This window comes from Nestor notabilis, unplaced genomic scaffold, assembly GCF_000696875.1.
Source record: "Nestor notabilis isolate BGI_N333 unplaced genomic scaffold, ASM69687v1 scaffold23365, whole genome shotgun sequence".
Taxonomy (NCBI): domain Eukaryota; kingdom Metazoa; phylum Chordata; class Aves; order Psittaciformes; family Psittacidae; genus Nestor; species Nestor notabilis.
Genome location: NW_009930941.1, coordinates 32746 through 52133, shown reverse-complemented (window position 1 = coordinate 52133; position 19388 = coordinate 32746). Strand labels below are relative to the sequence as shown.

The following is a 19388-nucleotide window of genomic DNA, read 5'->3' as shown; positions in this document are numbered from 1 at the left end:
CTTTTTTTTTTTTTTTTTTTTAACAGTAGGTAACTTTTTGTTCTTACACTTCAAAAATATAAAACCAAAAAACAACAAGAACAAAACCAATCATTTAACTTTCCAGAAATGTTTGTGTTATTTATATTATTGGAAGCATATGTATTACTGACTACATAGGTGATCCCGTATCATGATTAATTAACTTGCAGTTATTTTGCAAGGCAAGTTAGTAATGTGTCTGAAAATCTTCAACTGCAGACTTCGGTCCAGAATCATCCTCAATTGGCGATGGATTGAAAAAGCTTTTAATAGTTGGTGCTGAAAACTGGCTGTAGGCATTCGAAGTCAATAACTAATTAACTCTTCCACATGGTATTGGATACAGTACAGCAGCTTCAATTCAGTGTGTAAGAGGAGTCTTGATACTTACTATAGAACTACTAAAAAAGTGTTGCAATTAACTCAAGACATGAACAAGTTAATAAATAAATGATAGTGTGTTAGGTTAAATTTTTCTAAGATGACTGACTTAATGAATTTTTTTGTTTTGTTGCATGTGTCATTTGGAAGAGCCTAATCTTCAAAAGCGGTTAATGATCAGACTCCCACACCTTGTCTTAGGCTGGCTACCTAAAATATTTAAGCACCACTTGTTTATATTCTGCCAAGAACTGCTTTTTTGTTTCCATTGATGAGGACAAGTAATAATAATACCTAATGTATTTGTTCATGAAAGCGTATGTTAAAATAATTGTCTTTTGATGCATTTTTATTAATTAGTAAAATAAAAATGAAGATCCTAGCAATATACTGCAAAAACAAACATCTACAATCTGCAATGCCATGTTATAGCAGTACATTACCCTAAGTATTGTAAAATAAATTTACTGAATGTACTTATTTAAAAAAAAAAATCTTGTACACTTCTGAAGAAATTACTTGTTTCTTGTGTACATTATTCTGGCCTGGTTGCCTTCATTCACAGATGGAAAAGAGGGAGCAATGTTCACAGCTTTAACGTAATGGTGTTGTGGAGTTAAGAATCTCTCTTAGTTGTGTCCAGTATACTTTTTTATCACAGTGTCTGCAGAATCTTTATTTTGAAGTTTTGGAGGTGCTGGTTTGAAATTAATAGCTGCAAAGTATTCTGCAGAAAGAAAGACTTTTCTGGGTAAGGAATTAATGATTTTCTGAGTGAAAACCTGGAAACAGTAGAAGCAGTTATGGGTAGGGGAAAAATACTTCTGGTGCCCAAGATGGCAGGGTACCTAACAGCACTTGCAGCCTTTGCTTCCAGCTTGTCTTAGGCTGTATGGTTGACCTTAAAACACAAATTACAAATGCCATTCTACAAAGTGAAACTGTTTCATGTTAACAAAAAACCAACCAAACAAAAAAATTGAAAAATGAGTGTTTATCCAGCTGTGTAAATACTGTGGTATCTGAGAAACGAAAATACTCCTCTTTTCCAAGACAAGAAAACTATCTTGGACCATACTAAATACACGCAGCAGCTAAGTAACCTGGATAAGTGCTTGAGACTCTTAGAAGATAATTTGTGGTCTCCATAACTTTTTAATTGGTATATTAAATCTTAACTTTAAATAGCTTCTCTTTTCTTGAACCAAGTTCAGGTTTTTAATCTCTGTCCTCAAAGCCAATTGTTTCCCTCTTGCTCATATACCTTTCCCAGCTTCCATGAGCTGTACCCGTGGCTGCAGACACTTTCCTTGCTCTCTGTCCCTTCCTCCTGCATCTCTGTTGTTTTATGGGGTGGCATCTGCTTTAAAGAACCTCTCTGCTTATTGTCCTCCAAGTTCTCTACATCCTTGACACCACACCCCTTGAGCCCCATTTTTGCAGTTGCTGTTTCTTCCCTACACAATGTGCATTGCTCTGAGTTCACTCTTGAGCCCTGTTGCTGCTCTGGCATCTCTCAGACTGGAGCTTTCCAAAGCAGGAGATGTTTATTCAGTACTCTACCCATTGTGTCCTTTGTGTACAAGAAGGGTTGCATAAATGAACAGTAAAAAGCTTGAATTGGGAGGCTGTGTAGGCAGTGTTCACTCATGTTTGGAATAGCAGTATTCTAGACCTGTACCTTTCAGTTCTTCGTGGTTGTTAACAAAAGCACATTATGGATTGAGATTGTTTATGCTTGTTCCTGCCTGGTCTGTTAGAAAATTATTAAATTGGTGCTGCTTAAGCACAGTAACCTTTACTTTATCTGAAGAATTGTCTTGGTGAGAATGTTTCAAATTTTTTTGAGGCGCTGATAATTCTGAATTATTGTTGATTTAAGCATTAGGTCTTCAATTCTTCAGTCAGCTCTAGACCATATAGACCTTTATTGTCAGCCTGAGCTTTTGCTGCAGTGAAGATTGCAGTTTATACTACAGAAGGAATACCATAAGAATTTGAATGCCGGCTGAACATTCAGACTCCTTTTCATAGTATTTACGGATGAAATGAGCAGAAAGTAAATGCAGCATTCTTCTAAATTTTACAGAGGGTGCATACATTAAAACTACTTTGTACTGAGAAACATTATAAAATCATAATTAACGTAAAAACATGCAGATGTGCTCCTTAATATCTCAATCTCATTTGGGTGTAGCAGTATCTGAAACTGGCAGGCAACATATAAATCTCAGGCTTCAGAAACCAAGTAGAAATCTTGTAACTTATAAGTCTATCTGTAAACATTTAGTTACCTTGGCCTAACCTTTTCTTCTACACGAAAATAGCCTAAAAAGACTAAAGCAGATCATCATATTGTGTTGATCTTTTACTAGCATTGTAATATTGAAATCTAATACTGAAGACTGGTGTAACAGTGTATCCAAAAATGTTTTACTGTGTCTCCTTAGGTTCACCATCTCATAAAATCTCAGTAATGCCTTTTAATCCAAAGAAACCATTGCAGCCCAGCCATGACAGAGCACCTTGAGCACAAGAGGCAGCTGTTGGTGCAGGGGCAGAGCACACCAGCTACCCAGGAGGCCTGTTCTGCGGGGCACAGTTGTGGAGCTGTGGGCTGCATGATGTTGGGCAGCTCTTGAGATAGTGTGGGGGTTCTGCTCTCCTGTAAGTTCTGATTAGTGTTGTGAAACAGTTGCACTTTTAAATAACTGAAAATGAAATTGAGCATTTGTAGCCACAGTTGTAGCATGCCCTAGGCAGACCACAGTTACTCTGTAGCTGCTTGTTCAGATGGAGACACCCTGAGACAACCTCCAACTGGAAACTAGGAGAATCTATTTTCTTCAACTTTGTAAGACGGCCTGAAATACAAGTGTTGCTAGAGAAGCTGGCCATTGGTGGTTGGCTCCTTAAAAGTCAGCACCTGAGTGGGCCTCAGGATCCCCCAAAAGTCAGAAAACTGAGAAGTGGAGAGATATTTAATCCGGTGCTTTGGGCAAACACAGTGGTGGTGAATTAGGGGAAGAGTTTCTATTAGGATGGATTTTAAAGGGTATGTTTTGCTTATCTTTGTGTGTCATGAACATGTCAGCTGAGCAGTGGTACTTTGTCCATCTGTTTGCTTTGCAGTTCATAGTTGCTTTTTAGCATAGCAAGCCACATGAGATTGTGCTGCCTCAACTGATACATTAGTAAGTTGTTTGGCACATGGTGACTGGGTCCATAAGCTGAAGACTTTACAATCCGGTGGACTGTTAAATCCCAATTAGTCTTGCTGTAGACGTCAAGGCTTGTATTAGGGTAATAAAATTTCTTCCTGATGTCTGAAAACTGATGTGCTGGACAAATCATGATGAAAAAGGGACATTTAACTTAGCCCTGCAAATACTGGAAGCTGCGAGCTTGCTTCAAGGAGATAGTATGAGAAAGACTATAGAGAGATTTGGGTTACATTGTAAATCACTGCTCTAGATTATTTCCACACAAAGGAAAAGTTGATGCTATAGTATAACAGGCATTTAAATTGATCATGTATGGTCAGATTTTTTAGTCTTTAGACTCAACATGAAAGGAGGAGGGAAGAAGAGACAGGACCTCACCTTTTTTTCCTTGAGATTGTAAGCATAGAAAAACAGCACATATGAAGAGTGGATAAAAAATGTATCTTGATGCTACAAAGTAATGTATAATAAATTGACATGAGCTAATTAAACTATATGAAATATTACTAGATGTAAACCTTTAATTGCTAAAATCTTGTAAAACTTTATGTATTTATTGCTTTTCTAAGTCTTGCCAGAAGTTTATATCCTAAAATAATAAAAAAGAAATGTGTTCTGTAGCTCTGAGTCCCTTCAGCTATATTCCCATGTCCGTGTGTAGACAAAAAGGGACTTGTAAGAGCTACTTGACATGGAAGTTACCTTTCTAGGTAACCATGATACCTTTTTCTTTTTCTCTTCTGAAATTTACATTAAAGGACTTCCAATATTTCAAACTAATTCAGTCCATCTAAGCTGTCCAAGCAGAAGCTGGTGTATAATGAAAATGGGTTACATTTATCTCTGTTCATTTGGTATTATATTATTTATTGCAGTCAGAAAAGCTTTGTTAATTCTTTGACTCTACCAGACTCTCAGGGGAATGAAGGTATTGGAGTTTTACTGCCAAAGATACTTCGTGAAAGGCAATTAACAAAATGTTTTATGACAGTGTCAGCAGTCTCACTTTCAGTCATTTGTCCTTTGATTGGATAGAGGCTTCCTTCTCCTGTCTTAATAACCCTACTAAGCCAAGAGGAGTAGTGAGAATATTGTGTGTCATAAACGAGTGAGCCACTCTCGTTTCAAAACGTAAATTTTATTGAATTGAGCAAGCGGTAGCAGATAAAAAAACAGCGCTAGATGCGCCGGGGAGTCCCCTCTCCACGCAAGACGCACACCGGTCCCCTGGGAGGCTGTCCCTTATACCTCTCGATTTTGGCTTCAGCCAATCCCGTTTTCCCTTTTGTCCAGTTATTTCGGCTTCAGCCAATCCCGTTATCTCTTTTGCCCAGATATTGGCGTGGCTCCTTTCCATTGGTTCCTTTTCGTTGCTGGGGTTTCACCATCGAGAAGTTTCGAGAAGCTTCCAGAAGTTTCGAAGAGTTTCAAGAAGTTTCTCTCATTAGGCTAACCACTCCCTCAACCTCCATTCTTTATATGGTTATAAGTTTTACAACATTCTGCAACAAGATACCGAGTCGAACCACCCAGCCCCCCTTCCTTTTCCTTCTCTAAAAACATTTATCCTACTTTAATAAAGAGTTTCCCTTCACAAAGAAAAAAGATGTTTCACAAACAACAGTTACAAAGAGTTTCTTAAAGTATAACAAGCAACACTACCCCTTAAACCTTTTGATGAACAAACCTCACTTATCACATTGTGTAAAACAAATACCAGGATTTGGCAGTGGTGGAATTTAGTGCTACAACTGAAATAATTACCAGATATAGCAATTGCAGTATCTAATTTTCATGCTGCTGTAACAGAAGCAAAGTAATACTGAGTTCCAACAGCTGGATCAGGTGAGAACCGCATCATCTTGTTTCCCCCTCCTTTTGAATTCTAGTTCAAAGCTTAGTACAGTCATAGGCTTTCTTATGTTAGTGTTCTGTCAGACTTACCGTCTCTCTGCTCTTGCCTTTAAAAAGGTGAAGAGAGTGATAGTGTTTGTAATATTTCACATGTGGAAGTATCTTCTCAGTTTATTTGCCTTTTGGTAGTTACTCTTAGTAAAGACCATGTGTGATGAATACCTAATAAGGACTTGATAGGAGAGATGCATTGACTTGGTTTGACAGCAGTGTGTGGGGCATTCAGGATGTCTCTTGGAGCCCCAGCAGAGAAAAAGTTTGACTGTACTTTTATGGAATAAAATTTATTTATCCATTTCCTCTTTGTAATACATTAAAAAGCAGAACATTCTTCCAAATTATTTCTGAGGTGAGTCTTTGTTCTGTTCCCATACATGATGGGCCTACACATCTGCACTGTTTAAAAATGGGGTAGCAGAGGTTGAGCAATCTGTCTTGTCCTGTGCTGTGCTTGGTGGTCCCAGAGAGCTCAGACAAGGTCTAAAGGCAAGGCCCCAGATAATTGCTGAGTAGCTTCATGGGTATTTTGCTGGAGTGTGTACTGTAATGTGTTGAAAATCCCAGGGACAATGTGAATTCAGTGTATTAAACATTTGCTTTATGACATTTTATTTTTCATTGGTAATTTATGGTCATATTTTTCTCTTTATTTCTGTCTTCTCCCTTCTTTGTCCTTCTCAAGGTTACATGTAACATATTAAGTTCAAGTATGCTATTGCAGCACTAGCACCAACAGAATGCTTTGGATAATGTTGCATAGCAACACAAAATTTAATTTGTGTCAATGTTTTGGCATTCTTCTAATGTGAGGGTTTTTCATTCTTTCCTTTTCCACTTGAACTGCATTGTCATTGATTTGGGTGAAGCCACCAGTACACTAGCACATTGTGAAGATTGTTGTAATAGAAGCAATGTCCAGCATCCAAAGTTGTCTGGAGTTTTCATTTTTGTCTTGCAGTTAATTTAATGCTCTGTCAGCCTTTAGAAGGCTGAGAGAAATGGCATGCGAAAGGAGGATTGTTTCATTTCTGAACTTTTATGTAACCCAGAATTATATTCTCCTCTTGCGTTTACTTTTATTTTATATTCACCTTTTGTTTGCAGTCAATTTTCCAGTGACATTACTACAACTACGTTATCCATTGATTAACTAGCCAGTAGAGTTCGGTGAATAGTCTTTTCCTGTTTCAACAACAATCAAACACCTTGAGTTTGTAAATTAAATCTATTTTCTAGCAATTGCCTTAGAAACCATTGCTTCAAATCGTTTTTAGAGCAGAGCATTCTTACAAGGAACATGGATGTTTTGCCCACTTCTGGCATGGATAGAATTGAGGGGAGTGAATTGAAAGAATGAATGTCAGTTAAGGTACATGCTTAATTACCTCTCAGGAGAACATCCAACCTATGAAAAATGACATAAACCAGAAAAATATTCTACCTCACCACTGATTTAATTATTATAAGGGTGGCTATATATGAGATTAACTGAAGTCATAACACCTTGAATAGAATGTGCTGGGCAGTTCTATGTGTGATTATATGTAATTTAGTTAACATGAAGGCGGAGGGGGTAGGGTCTGTCTTTCCCATGGTGAATTGTATTTGTTCTAGACTCTAGAATTCTAGCTGACACTGTCATCTCAAATATGCGTTTCCAGTGTTAAGCATGTAGCTATGTACCTCTTCAGCCAGAGGTGCAATACAAACACAACAGGGTGACGGAAATAGCTTTGTGTGCATAAACTGTACTGCCACTGCACTCACCAGCATGCAGTGTTTCCAGAGTGGATTTTAACTGCCTAAGGGGGGCTGTAGAGAAGATGAAGTGTTGAGAAGGAGAAGGGGGAACAGACACATGATTCAACAAGAGACGTTTTATTAGGTGATGGGAAACTTATTTTTCATCAGCCAGTGCCAGGGAATGCCCACCAGGAAGTCTGAGGAACTACTGTTCTTGGAGAATTACAGCTCCCTTGGTTATGACAGTCAGCAACCTGATGCAGCTTCAAAGTTGGCTCTAACTTTGAAGTTGGCCCTGTTATGAACAGGATTGGCATGAGATAACCTCCAGACGTCCTGTCCATCCCAAAGCATTGTACGATTTTGTCTGATCCTCCAGATAAGCATCCAGATTCACGGGCTGTTTTAAATCAACCTGTAACGAAGCCCACATAGTCACATCTTTGCTGTTGTAGGCTAGGTAACCTTAAGTTTATTTCAGGGACTTTTTCTAAATGTGTGCAGATCTGTGGTTGCACTATGGACATAGTTTTAGTATTTCTGCATTCTTTTACTTCTGTTTTTTGTGCAGAGAAAAGTTTTATAAATATACATAAACATGGAAAGATTCTTGGATAGCTAGCTAGTTTCAATATGAAAACAGTGTGTTTCCTCTCTCAACATGTAACGGATACAGGCAAGGAATGTGTTTAACCAAAGTCTTTATCCAGGGCATTCCAAAGAAATATTTCAGATATTTTACATGCAGTTTGTTCCTACTTCTAGCTAGTGATACTTTTTACCATCAGTCACAGAGCTTGAGGTAAATTCAGTACTTCTAGTTGCTATTAGAGTTTCTGTTATCTGGAATTCATGACTATTTTGACCATATTTCAGCAGCTATGAAATACGTAAGTCTGTAATGTAATCTGACAGCATGTTTTATGATTAACTGTTCAGTTTTTCTCAGAACTATGCAAAAGATTTTTTTTGTCCCTCTCAAATAGCAGCACATGCTTGCATGTCTTTATCAGTTCTTTATATGCTTCATTTTGAAACTATAAGACGCAAGAATGGAGCTAAAACTAGATGTTACCATGTATATATTAGTACCATATTGATAACTATGTTTAAATGCATTAGTTTCCTCTGTGCTATGAGTACATTTTCAATTGTTTTTTTTTTTGTCACAAATGTTCCTCTAATGATAATCAAGTATGGTTTTGAAACTTTTTTAAGATAACAGTCTGGTGACACTTAGTTGTAAAATTTTATACATACACACTTGTTTGTATTTTCTTTATTGTATAGTAACTTCTGTACTGACATTTCATTTTTAATTTGCCTGTAAAGGCCCTCTGTGATTGTCTTCGCTTTCTGTGTTATCATATATTTACTTAATGTGTTTGCTTCTGATTTTTTTCCCTCCTTTTTAGATATAAACAATTTTTGAGTTCAGTTGAATGATTTATCTCTTCAAAGCGTTTTGCATTCCTTGTGATTTTGCTACCTTTTTAGTTCATGCACTGTAGTGATCAGCTTTATTTGATGGTATCTGTAGAAATGTTACTGATTTGAATTGAATGATAATTATCTTGATGGGCTTTGTTAATGATACTGCTTTGCAAGGTCAATCATATCAACAGAGTAGAGAAACTGTTAGTAAACTGTATGGATTACACTGGTAGGCAAAAAATACAATGGGATAGGGTGTGATTTTTTTGAAAATTAAGGATAACAACTGACAAAAAACCAAATTGAAAGTGATTCTGTGTAATCAGAACAGTGACTCTTAATGTGAGTTTACAGTGTGTAAGGCTAACAATTTTTCCTATATGTATTTCAATATATGGAAGGTAATTAAAATGCAAGTTATAATGATTTGGAGGTTTGCAGTGCATAATAAAATCTTTTAAGAACCATTTTTTTTTAAACTCTACATAAATTAGATCAAATCTTATGCAAAAACGTTGGTACCAGTGTGCCAGTATACTGATCTGAAGACAATGTCTGAGTCTGAACAGTGTATACCTAAGGCAGGGAAGTTCCTACGTTTCCTTGCAGGTGAGAAGAACAAAAGCTTTGTTTATGGATTTCTCTGAACAATCTGCAGCTCCCTCCTAATCCTGAACCTGAAGGCTCAGTGGTCTTTTGAGTAGTGCCTGTGGAGTGGAACGCTGTCGTCTTACTAAAGAACTTTGTCATTTGTAGAGCAGTGTGCTAAAAGCTAAAGATAAAATCATCACTGCTCTTGTTTTGGCTTGTGAAATGAGAAGTGCATCTATGTACCAACACTCTGCTATTTGCAATTGCTTTTTCAAAATAATCGAGACTTGCAAAGACCTCATCACAAGCCAGTTTCTGTAATTGTGGAGGGAGCTTTTATCTGGAAGACTTTCAATCTCTTTTACAATAGAAGCCTCCTAATTTCAGATTATTCTTTGTCCCGTGATACATTCCAAACGGGAAACACATTTGTTTGGATATAAACAATAAAGAATGGTGTATGAAAAGTGGTATGTCCCTATGGTCGTTTTCTCACAGGACTGTAATTCTGCACCAAATCTCAGAAGAATTGTGTCACCACTGTACTTATGGAGATAACAACAATAACCATTAAAACTAAAGTATTGCCATCTATTGTTAGACTGTTTTTCTTGTTTTGACCCATTATGCTCTTTCAAGTCCATAGTTGGTTTCTTTTCCTTATGCATTTCTTCTGATCTACTGCCTAAATATTTAAATAGGAAGCATATTGATTAAGATAATATGGATGTCCGTATGAGTCCCATTCATGACTCTTATTTATGAAAAGATACTTCTTAGCCCAACATTTTCATTTCTCTCCCACCAAGATCTGTTAATTGCTTTATTCCTACTCTCCCGCTGATAGATAAAAGTAAATACTATTATCTGTGCATATTATTTGTAAAGAAACCATTATCAGCTACATCCCTTTTTGCAGATATTTTGGATTTTTGCTCCAGTTGTTTGTTGCTATTGACCTTGCTCTTTTTGCAAATGTTCTTTAGACAGTACAACCTCAACTGTATTTCTCAGCAGGGATTTGTCTCTTCGTTTTTGTAGCTGATCTTAAGTGTGAGGTTTCTGACTCTTACTGTTTCTGTTGTTTCTATAGTAACTAGATAGGTAAAGATGCAGTATCATCACTTTGCTTCACAGCTGGTGTTTTGTGTTCTCAGCAAAGGGGGAGTTTGAGGAAAATAGGATATTAATTGGGATGTAACTGGTTCAGAAGTGTAATTCTTGTTGAGTTTCCTCACCCTTTACTAAGGTGTTATTTAATGATTTTAATCAGGGCATCTCAAACTTTCTTGAATAAAATTCTGACCTCTCAGAGACAGATACGATTTACTTTAAGTATGTGTCAGGTTTTGGTCTCTTAGCTGCTTGGGCCTTCATGGTTGTTTCCTCTTAAAATCCCATTTTCTTCATCACATGAACAGCAGTAGGATTTGTTTCAGGAACTAGACAGGTGCTTATAACCTGCATGTAGCCTGCACATACATGAAGTACAGGGCTTTTTAATTTATCTTATTCCCACTTTTTAATCTGTTTTTTGCAACTGTATAGTAACTATATTATACTAGACTGTAGTTCTATAGCAGACTATTAAGTGATGATCTCAGAGTAAAATGTTTTGATACTTAAACTGCTGTATATCCGGAGATTAGACTAACATGTTCTCCCTTCTCCAAAACGCAGAAGTTATTTGCATTCCCCTTAGCAGTTCTCTCTCTTACCTCATGATGGAAACATTCATTACTTACTTCCCTGAGGATCTCTCACGCCAAATTAATCCCTCTGAAATAACCCAAGGTCTTTCCTCCATACATGAACACCTGAAGTTCTTCTACTCTACCTTGGTGCCACTTGTTCAGCCAAACCATGAGGGTCGGGTTGTTCTCAGTGTGGCTTGTGTATCATGAGGAGTCTGGGGAGGTGAGGAGTTTTACTTTACAGTATGTAACCTACTATTATATAAAATAACCACACATAAAAAAAACCCAACCTATGTTTTAAGCTGCCCTGAAGCTGTTTATTTTCATTAAGTAAAAATTCATGGGTACATGAGCTGGATAACATTTGTCTCATCTCAGAAGGATGGGTCCTATCAGGTTAGTGTTACTCTTAACTGATTCAGCGTACATACAGTTGAAAATGCTTTCCTAACCAGAACAGCTCTGATTAGCAAGAGGAATTTGGAAAGTTCTTACCTTTTTAGTAGCCAAATAACTAAGTGGATACTTTGCTCTCGTGGAAAATAGAGTTCAGATGTTTTCTCCTTCTGACTTTTGAACCAAGTTTGAACCAAGACTTCTCGCCTTGCAGGAAGTCACCATGGTGCAAGCTGTTATTGAGACAGCAGCCTGTGGGTCAGTGAGGATCCCACAGGCACCAGGATGCCATCCATAAAATGCCTGTCATCTCCACATTGGTGGTGGTACCTCACGAGAAGCACTTGCTCTTTTGGAAATAAGACTAAGTTTGCAGTTGTTTCCCACTTTATTCCTTCTCTGTTTTCCCTCTCTTTTCCTTGCCATGACTCTCTCAGATGGAGAGATTCAGTAGAGCTAATGAACATGAAATCTGGTAAGTTTATAAATTAGCTTGCTTCTCTGCAGCTTTCTGAGCAGGGTTCTGATCCTCAGTGGATTACATATTTAAAATTTAAGTGGAACAACATCTTTTTAAAACATTCTGATGTAAAAATACATCAGTGGACAAGTCCCTTTCTTTCCATAGATTCCCATCTAGTGTATCCCCTGTATGTACAGGGCCACTAAGTTGCTTAGCGGGGATTCAGTGTCTTTTTGAGGCTGAGGGAGCTGAGACTGTTCAGCCTCAAGAAGAGAAGGCTTAGAGAGGATCTTGCCAGTGTGTATGCGTACCTGATAAGCAGGAGTAAGGAAAACTGAGCCAGACTCTTCTCAATGATATCCAGTGACAGTTTGAGAGGGAATGGGTGTAGATCAGATGTATGAAGAAACTGTTTTTCACTGTGAGGGTGGTCAAACACTGGGATGGTGTTGAGAATTATCCTGAGATTAAAAAAGGAGGAATAAAAGATGCAATGACATCTGGAAAGAGAGACTATGACTGGAGCCAGGGAAGAAGCAGTCTAGCACTGGGGGTGAGGTGTGGGAGGGAGAAAGAAGAGTGATTTTGTTTTTTGGTGGTTTTTCCTTTTTAAAAATATTAAGGATTTGTAATTTTGAGCCAAATTATGTTTGTGCGTCTCATTTCAGGTAAATAGTGGGAAGCGTTAGGAACTTAGAAATGGAGATTATGATGTTGGCTTTCTGGACATCTCTTAGATTCTTGAAAAACTCCTGCTCGAGCAGACCTCTTCAGGCATTAGAGATTTTTAATATAATTAATGTTCAGATGAACCTTCCAAAAAGTCTGCTTTGAGTGCATCTCTTCATTCAAATCACTTAATATTTTCAAACTTGTTTACTTTTTTACAGTTGTTTAGCACAATAGGGGAAAAAGTTCCAAGGAATGACTATTGATGTCTGAGGGAACCTAGGTCCTAATTGCAGAACAATTGCTGTGATGTCATGTGCAGATTTTATATGGTGTTCACAAGTGGCTGCTTGTGAACAACTCCAGATCACATAAAATTCCTATGAAGGTTTTTGCTCTACTTGTAAAGCTGCTATCTACACTGTCAAAAGCTTGTGGATGTAGTCTGTGCATACTCATGTTTTAAATGAATTCTCAGAGCATGAAATCAACTTAGTTGGTGGAAAAAAGCAGTTTTACCAATGTGATTTTAATCATTCGTACACCAAAACCAAGCACAGGTCCAAAAATGTAGTTATATATGATGATAACAAAAGCAACTCTCATCTGTGTATTTGAATACCAAGATTTGGCATCATTTTCAATACGTTATACAAGCAAAAGTAGTTCTTGCCAGATCACTGATGTGTAGCATAACTGCTAGCCTGGTATAAAATTTTCCTGCAGAAGAAAATCTCCCCAGTGAATGTGACCATTCTGGTAAAAATGGGAATGCAAATTTAATTAAAGATTGTATTTCTTACTGTGAAATGTCAAAGCACTTTACTATTTTTCTAATTGTGAGATTGGTAACTAGAAGTAAAACCTAAATGTCGTCAAAACATAAAGGTATGGTAATTTTAGACTTCAAAAGGTATTTATAGAAATGTTTTCATTTTAGAATAAAGGTATTCTTGGAGATAATCATCAAAGACTGGTCAACTAAATATGCTGCTTTTTGTTTTCCAGAAACCAGCAAACATTCTGGTTATGGGTGAAGGTCCTGAAAGAGGAAGAGTCAAAATAGGTAAACATTTTAAAATAATTTCATTGCACAGCTAAGTAATTACTTAAAAATGCATCTTCAGTGTAAGGTGGAGACAAGTCTTCGTTATTCTTAGAGCGTATGTGTGCACAGCATCTAGTTCAATTGTAAGTCTTATTCACTGAGTTTACAAGCTTGAGAGATTCCAAACACAGTAGGCATTTGTAAAGCTTGCCAAGGATATTTGATGAGATGAGAGCATCTGTAGGAAACAAGAAAGTAATAAGCGTGTAGAACAATGGCTATAGCCAGGGTTCTTTTGACTCCTAGTATGATTAGTTAGGACGATATTGTTATTTATATATTACATTTGTTCTTAATTATTTGTGTATAAATAACATCAATGATGTGTTGTGTTTGTAGAAGTCCAAAGGTTTGCTATGCAAAAGGCTATTTGGCGTCAAGGTGGGAAACACATGTAATTGTAATGGTCTTTATCCGAAATCTAATTACCTGTTGAGATCATAAGCCTCTTAGTCATGTGAATGTAAAGTTTTTAATAAAGCATGTGGCAATCATTGAGAAAGAGGTAGCATGCTGAAACCTCTTTTCTATTCATTGACTTTCGTTGTATTTGAAAATACTCAGCGAATTATTTTTGTTACATATGCTTGTATTAGTTAGGTAACTCCAAGAAAATTATGCTTTGCATTTTATAACTTTGGAAGCAGAAAGATTTAAGTGAAGCTGTGTAAAAGATAAGTTTCAGACTTGGATTAAAATGTGTGGTTTTGAATGTAGACCCAAATTTTGTATTTTCCTGTCTAACATTTCTTAATGTCACAAGATTGTTTCTAGAGGGAATTTTTGAGTTACATAAATTAAATGCTTACATTTAAAATACACTTCTGCAATAGTGAACACTCACAGATTTCACTGGTTACAGTTAAAAACTTTTTTCTGCTTCTGGAGTTTGTTCCTCCAAATTATGTCTCAGGCGCACCTACAAAAATAGTGCAAAATGATCTACATTGGAGTAGTTTTGTTTTTGCTCTGTGGGTGAATATGTAGCAGTCACAAAGGCTCACAGTTCTGTAAACATACATAAAAATGAAAGAGAAAATGTATATTACAGATCTACTATTGACTTCAGTTAAACAGTTTTCTCTTACAGTTCTATATAAATAATTAGGCGTCTGTGTTATGTAAAGTTTTACAATACCATGATGAAAAAACTTAAAAGACCAACATCATCCTTCATAGTCTTATAAATTAAGTGAATGGAATTTAAGCTTAGATAAATTTGGCCCAGTATTGTTGTAACTTCTTACTTTCTTAGAAACTTTGGTTTGTAAGTTTTAATGTTTTTTGAGCTTGTGTTATAATTGCTTTTTTAGCAATACTGTTAGATTCTGATTTCTTTGTATTAAAATTTTACATGTTCTCCCCCTGCTGCTGCCCCTAGCTGATATGGGTTTTGCAAGACTGTTCAACTCACCTTTGAAGCCATTGGCAGACTTGGATCCAGTTGTGGTGACATTCTGGTACAGAGCTCCAGAGCTATTACTTGGAGCCAGACATTACACAAAGGCTATTGGTAAGTTCCTGTGTAAGTTCCTTTAAGTTTTTTAAAGGAGGGTAGCCTTGCGGTAGATATGATGATCAACTAACCAGCTGGGTTTTTTCCTGAAGTAGCAGCAGATGGTGTATGATCCAATCCGTAAAAGATTAATCCAGATTGAAACTTTGAGGGCTGTGCTTTTATTTTTCGATAGAAGTTAAGGTTAATGTTAGACATTTTAAGTTTTTGTTTGTTCTTTTTTTAAAATAAAAATATTCTTTGCATTGGTTTGTATGGTTTTCTGATACAGCTTTAAAAATACTGTAATCTTGTAAACCTTCAAAACGGAAGGCTGTTTAAGTGGTGTTCTTCTAGGGTGCTTCATGTCCAGATGCTTCTGTAAAGTGTAGCTGGATAAGGAAAAGGGCTGTCTCCTACTGTGCACAATCTGCACACTCCTGACAACTTAGGAAGCTCTGTGTTCAGGAAGTGCTGGTGGCCAGGCTCTTGTCTTCCTTCCCACTTAGTAAGCTCCATGAGCACCGTCAGCTTTAAAGCCTAGGTGTGTAGAGAATGAAAACACTGAGATGCACAGGAGCCATCCTGTCTGCATGATTAGGTTATATGTTGAAGAGAAATGCAAAGGAAATGGTGTGCGTCTGTTAATGGTGATAAATCATTCCTATGTGTACAGAGGTGGCCTTCTTAGCAGTTGCAGGGGTTTTCCTGTTAGAGAAGTTTTTGGAGATGCTCTATGGGCCTTTGTTCAGAGAGTTACAAAACACGTGTGTTACACTAGTATCTCAGTTGGTGGACCAGCATACCCCCACCAATTCTTCCTTCTTCCTGAGTAACCAATCTGGGAGATGACACATGTAATATTTGCATGAAGAAATTTACCCCAACATGCTCCAGAAATCTTTGCATGGTCCCTGAGGTGATGCTGTTCGTGTCCTGTTTGTTCTTCATGATGCTGCAGAGACTGTTCACATCCTCCCATGGCTCCTTTTGCTGGTGACTCAGTACCTCAACCAGAGCATTGTCTGTTGTAATGCCATTGGCACCCTGAAGCGTGAGTTCTGGGTGGCAGCACCCTCCCTCTGGAGCTCTGTCTCAGTTGAGGCTTCTGATTTCCCAGGATGTTTTCTCCAGTGGGTGCTGGGGATGGAGCCTTGTAGTGTTCCCCCTCAGTGGTTGTGGCACAATCTGATGTTGTCTGAAGCAGATTCTTAGGGCCTGCTTTTCATCTGCTACCATGTAAACAGGGCTGCTGATTTCTAAAGTCTCTGTTCGCCGCACCCTGTAGTGGGTAAACAGTTATTAGAAGTGTTCAAAGAAAATACTAACAGGATTACTTTAAACATCTGTAAATTGGGTGTTTAAACTGCCCTGACTATGTTGATTTTGTAAAACACAAGTGAGTGGACCAGGTTACTGACCTGCGTGTGTGGTACTGGGAAGTTACCTTGACTGACAACTAGATATTTTTCATAGATAGTGTATTGTTTGCAGATTTAGGTGACTGATACGTACCATTATCTCAGGATATCTCTTTGAAGAATGAATTAGTATAATGCCATTGTTTTTTTTAATTATGTCATAAATTACTTGATTCTTGCCCTGAGGGATCTGTAGTCTACACTACCAACACAGGCAAGGAGACCCTATGAAACTCTAGAGGATGATCTCTAGGGAGATCTGGTTTTGCTAGTAGTTTATTATTTCTGAGGCTTTTATTTCTTGTATCAGACCCACACCAGTGAATCCCCATGAAGGTTGTGAATGGGTCTTATAATACCTCATGTGCAATCTGAGTGCTGAGGGCACTCAGAACGGTTTGGGCAGCAAGTAAAAAATACAGAAATGAAAACAAGGAAAGCTGCAAGATAAGATTTGTAAGCTTACTGAAGCATTAGAAGAGCATGTGAGGTACATGGAGGTGATCTATGTGCAGCTTTAAGGCAAAGGGAGGAAGCAGTAACAAAATGACAGCAGTGATGTTTTGCAGTTTATGAGTCCAGACTTGTGTTTTGCTTCTGGCAGTATATGCACTTAAAAAAAGGTAATCTTAATGAACTAAGCATGCTAGTGAGAGTTTAACTTGAATGCTAATGCTTTTGGCAAAGGATGCAGCTCTTAAAGCTCTCAAATTTCTGTGCAAGAAATAGAACTTTAACATCTCTTAATACTACATAAATCTCAGGAGCCTTAATGCATTGCTTTTAGTAGTAACTCATAAATTATATAAGATTCTCATTTAACTGTTCTTCAGTTGGAAATAATAATTTAGAAGAAAGGTGGTTAGGTATAAGAATTTATGAAAACGGAAAGGACACATTACTTGGTATGGCTGCTTATTTTACGTAGCTGTTTTCTCATGCCTATTATATAGTGCATAATTTTGCATAATTATAAAATATCAATAAAATCAGGCTAAAAGCGATGTCATGCCAGCTTTAGTCTATTCTCTTCCAATTTTGTCATTGTGAGAAATATTTTTGTTTGAATGGACTAGAAATGCATTGTCATCAGTTCCCTACTGCAGCACGCTGGACATTGTCCAATAATTGCTACATAATTCAGATGTTTGCTTAGGTTTTTACTGGCTTAGTCTTGTTTTTATTTTCAATATATTTTATATATTCTGTATCTCATACTCTCTTCCTTATCTTAGCTTCACATGTAATTTTAATTATTAGCAATGTATTCATAATATCCTGGACACTGTCTACTATAGTGTCCAATTTGTTTTTGTTCTTGTAATAAAGCCTTGCTTGCATGTAAAATAATTCTCATACATGATCAAGGAATGGAATTAGAATTTGATTTTGGTCTCATTCAGGATTTTTGTCTTTGTTTTCTGGACTCGATCTTAGTTACATTTTGTGGGTTTAACTTTTGGAAAAAACTAGACTTAAACACAGTCTTTTTAGAAAAAACTATATTACACAAAACAATATATAAGTATATTTCATTAATTCAGAGGTAGTTTTTCAGTGACATTTTGCCCTTTATTTAATTTGTCCCTTAATACTAATGAAATAGTCTACTGTTCATTTATTTGCTTGCAGAACAAGTAGTTGTTCATCACATATATAACATAATTTTTTAAGGAGATACAAGAGTTAGGAAAACAGTGTTGCTGAAAAACAGAAATGGCTTTTACTTTCTGCATGTTAAAAGGATAGTAAAAAGCCCATGTTAGGGTTTCATGGGGAATAATATTTAGTTTCCTGAACCGTGAACATTTATAATCTAAGCCATACTTGTTAATGAAGTTTCCTATATAATCTGCTACCATAGTTACAAGCAACTAACTTACCAGATAAATACAAATTAGGAAAATGGTGTTGTGGAAGTCAAAGGTCACTCTGTATTCCGTTATCACAATATAAATCTCTACTAAATTGAGTGTAGCCTGTGGAAGTTGGTCTGCATTTCCAGCACCATGAAGTAAAACCAGAATCTGTTTCCATGTGTTCATCAAATCCTAATACTTTTGCAAAGAAGTAAGACATGCAAATAGAAGTAACCTGAACTGCAAAAATGTATAGTGCTTGCAATCATGGAAACATTAATAAATTTACTGAACTGTTAGAAAGTCTCCAGCACAGCGGAAAATGCCTTTATACTCAAAATACTAAAGAAACAAGGTTGAAGTAAGTGGCAAGGTACAGTGCTCCTTTCATTTATAGGCAAAGACTTCAATGCTATAATTTTAAGCAAAGTAAAGGAAATGGCTGTGGTAAAATGAAGGAAAAGGTAAGCTGGCTTTCAGCTTGAAAGGAGACATTAATTAGGTTTTTATTTTTATTTTTCACTCTAGGAACATCAAAATAGAAAAGGATATTTTAGCAAGTAAAGGAACTAGTAAGAACACTTTCATTATAGGTTAAGAAGACATGTGACAGTCTTTACTATGATTCATTCTGGGGCAACTTGTAGCATGCTATCAAGGCATAATTAAGGCTTGTTTTTTATCAAGTTGCAGCTTGTATAGTTAGCAGTGCTATCAAACAAGAACATATTATCTCTCTTTGCCACTTGCATTAATTAAAGAAAAAGTATATTTGATCAGTGGTATCAGATGGTTTATAGGATCCTATATGGGTGGATTTTGTTGGTGAAAGAGTTCTTCAGAGTGATCATTCAACCACCAGTTAAGCAAGGCTAAAGCACTGTCCTGCTCTGGAAAAGGATGGAGTTATTTAGTGTGAAAAATAAATCTGGGAACCTGAGAAATCTCTATTGCTTACCTTTCCTCACTTGT

At 36.9% G+C, this 19388-nt stretch overlaps 1 protein-coding gene across 1 annotated transcript in view; it reads left to right on the top strand.

Annotated features, from left to right (window-relative positions):
* Nucleotides 1-19388, top strand: part of CDK19 (cyclin-dependent kinase 19) — a gene marked incomplete at its 5' end in the record, with an annotated part of 72085 nt that overhangs the window by 25868 nt on the left and 26829 nt on the right. Inside the window, 2 exons of the mRNA XM_010015658.1 lie at nucleotides 13542-13599; nucleotides 15023-15154. Of these exons, the coding sequence (XP_010013960.1) occupies nucleotides 13542-13599; nucleotides 15023-15154 (190 nt within the window). The remainder of the gene's footprint in view (nucleotides 1-13541; nucleotides 13600-15022; nucleotides 15155-19388) is intronic.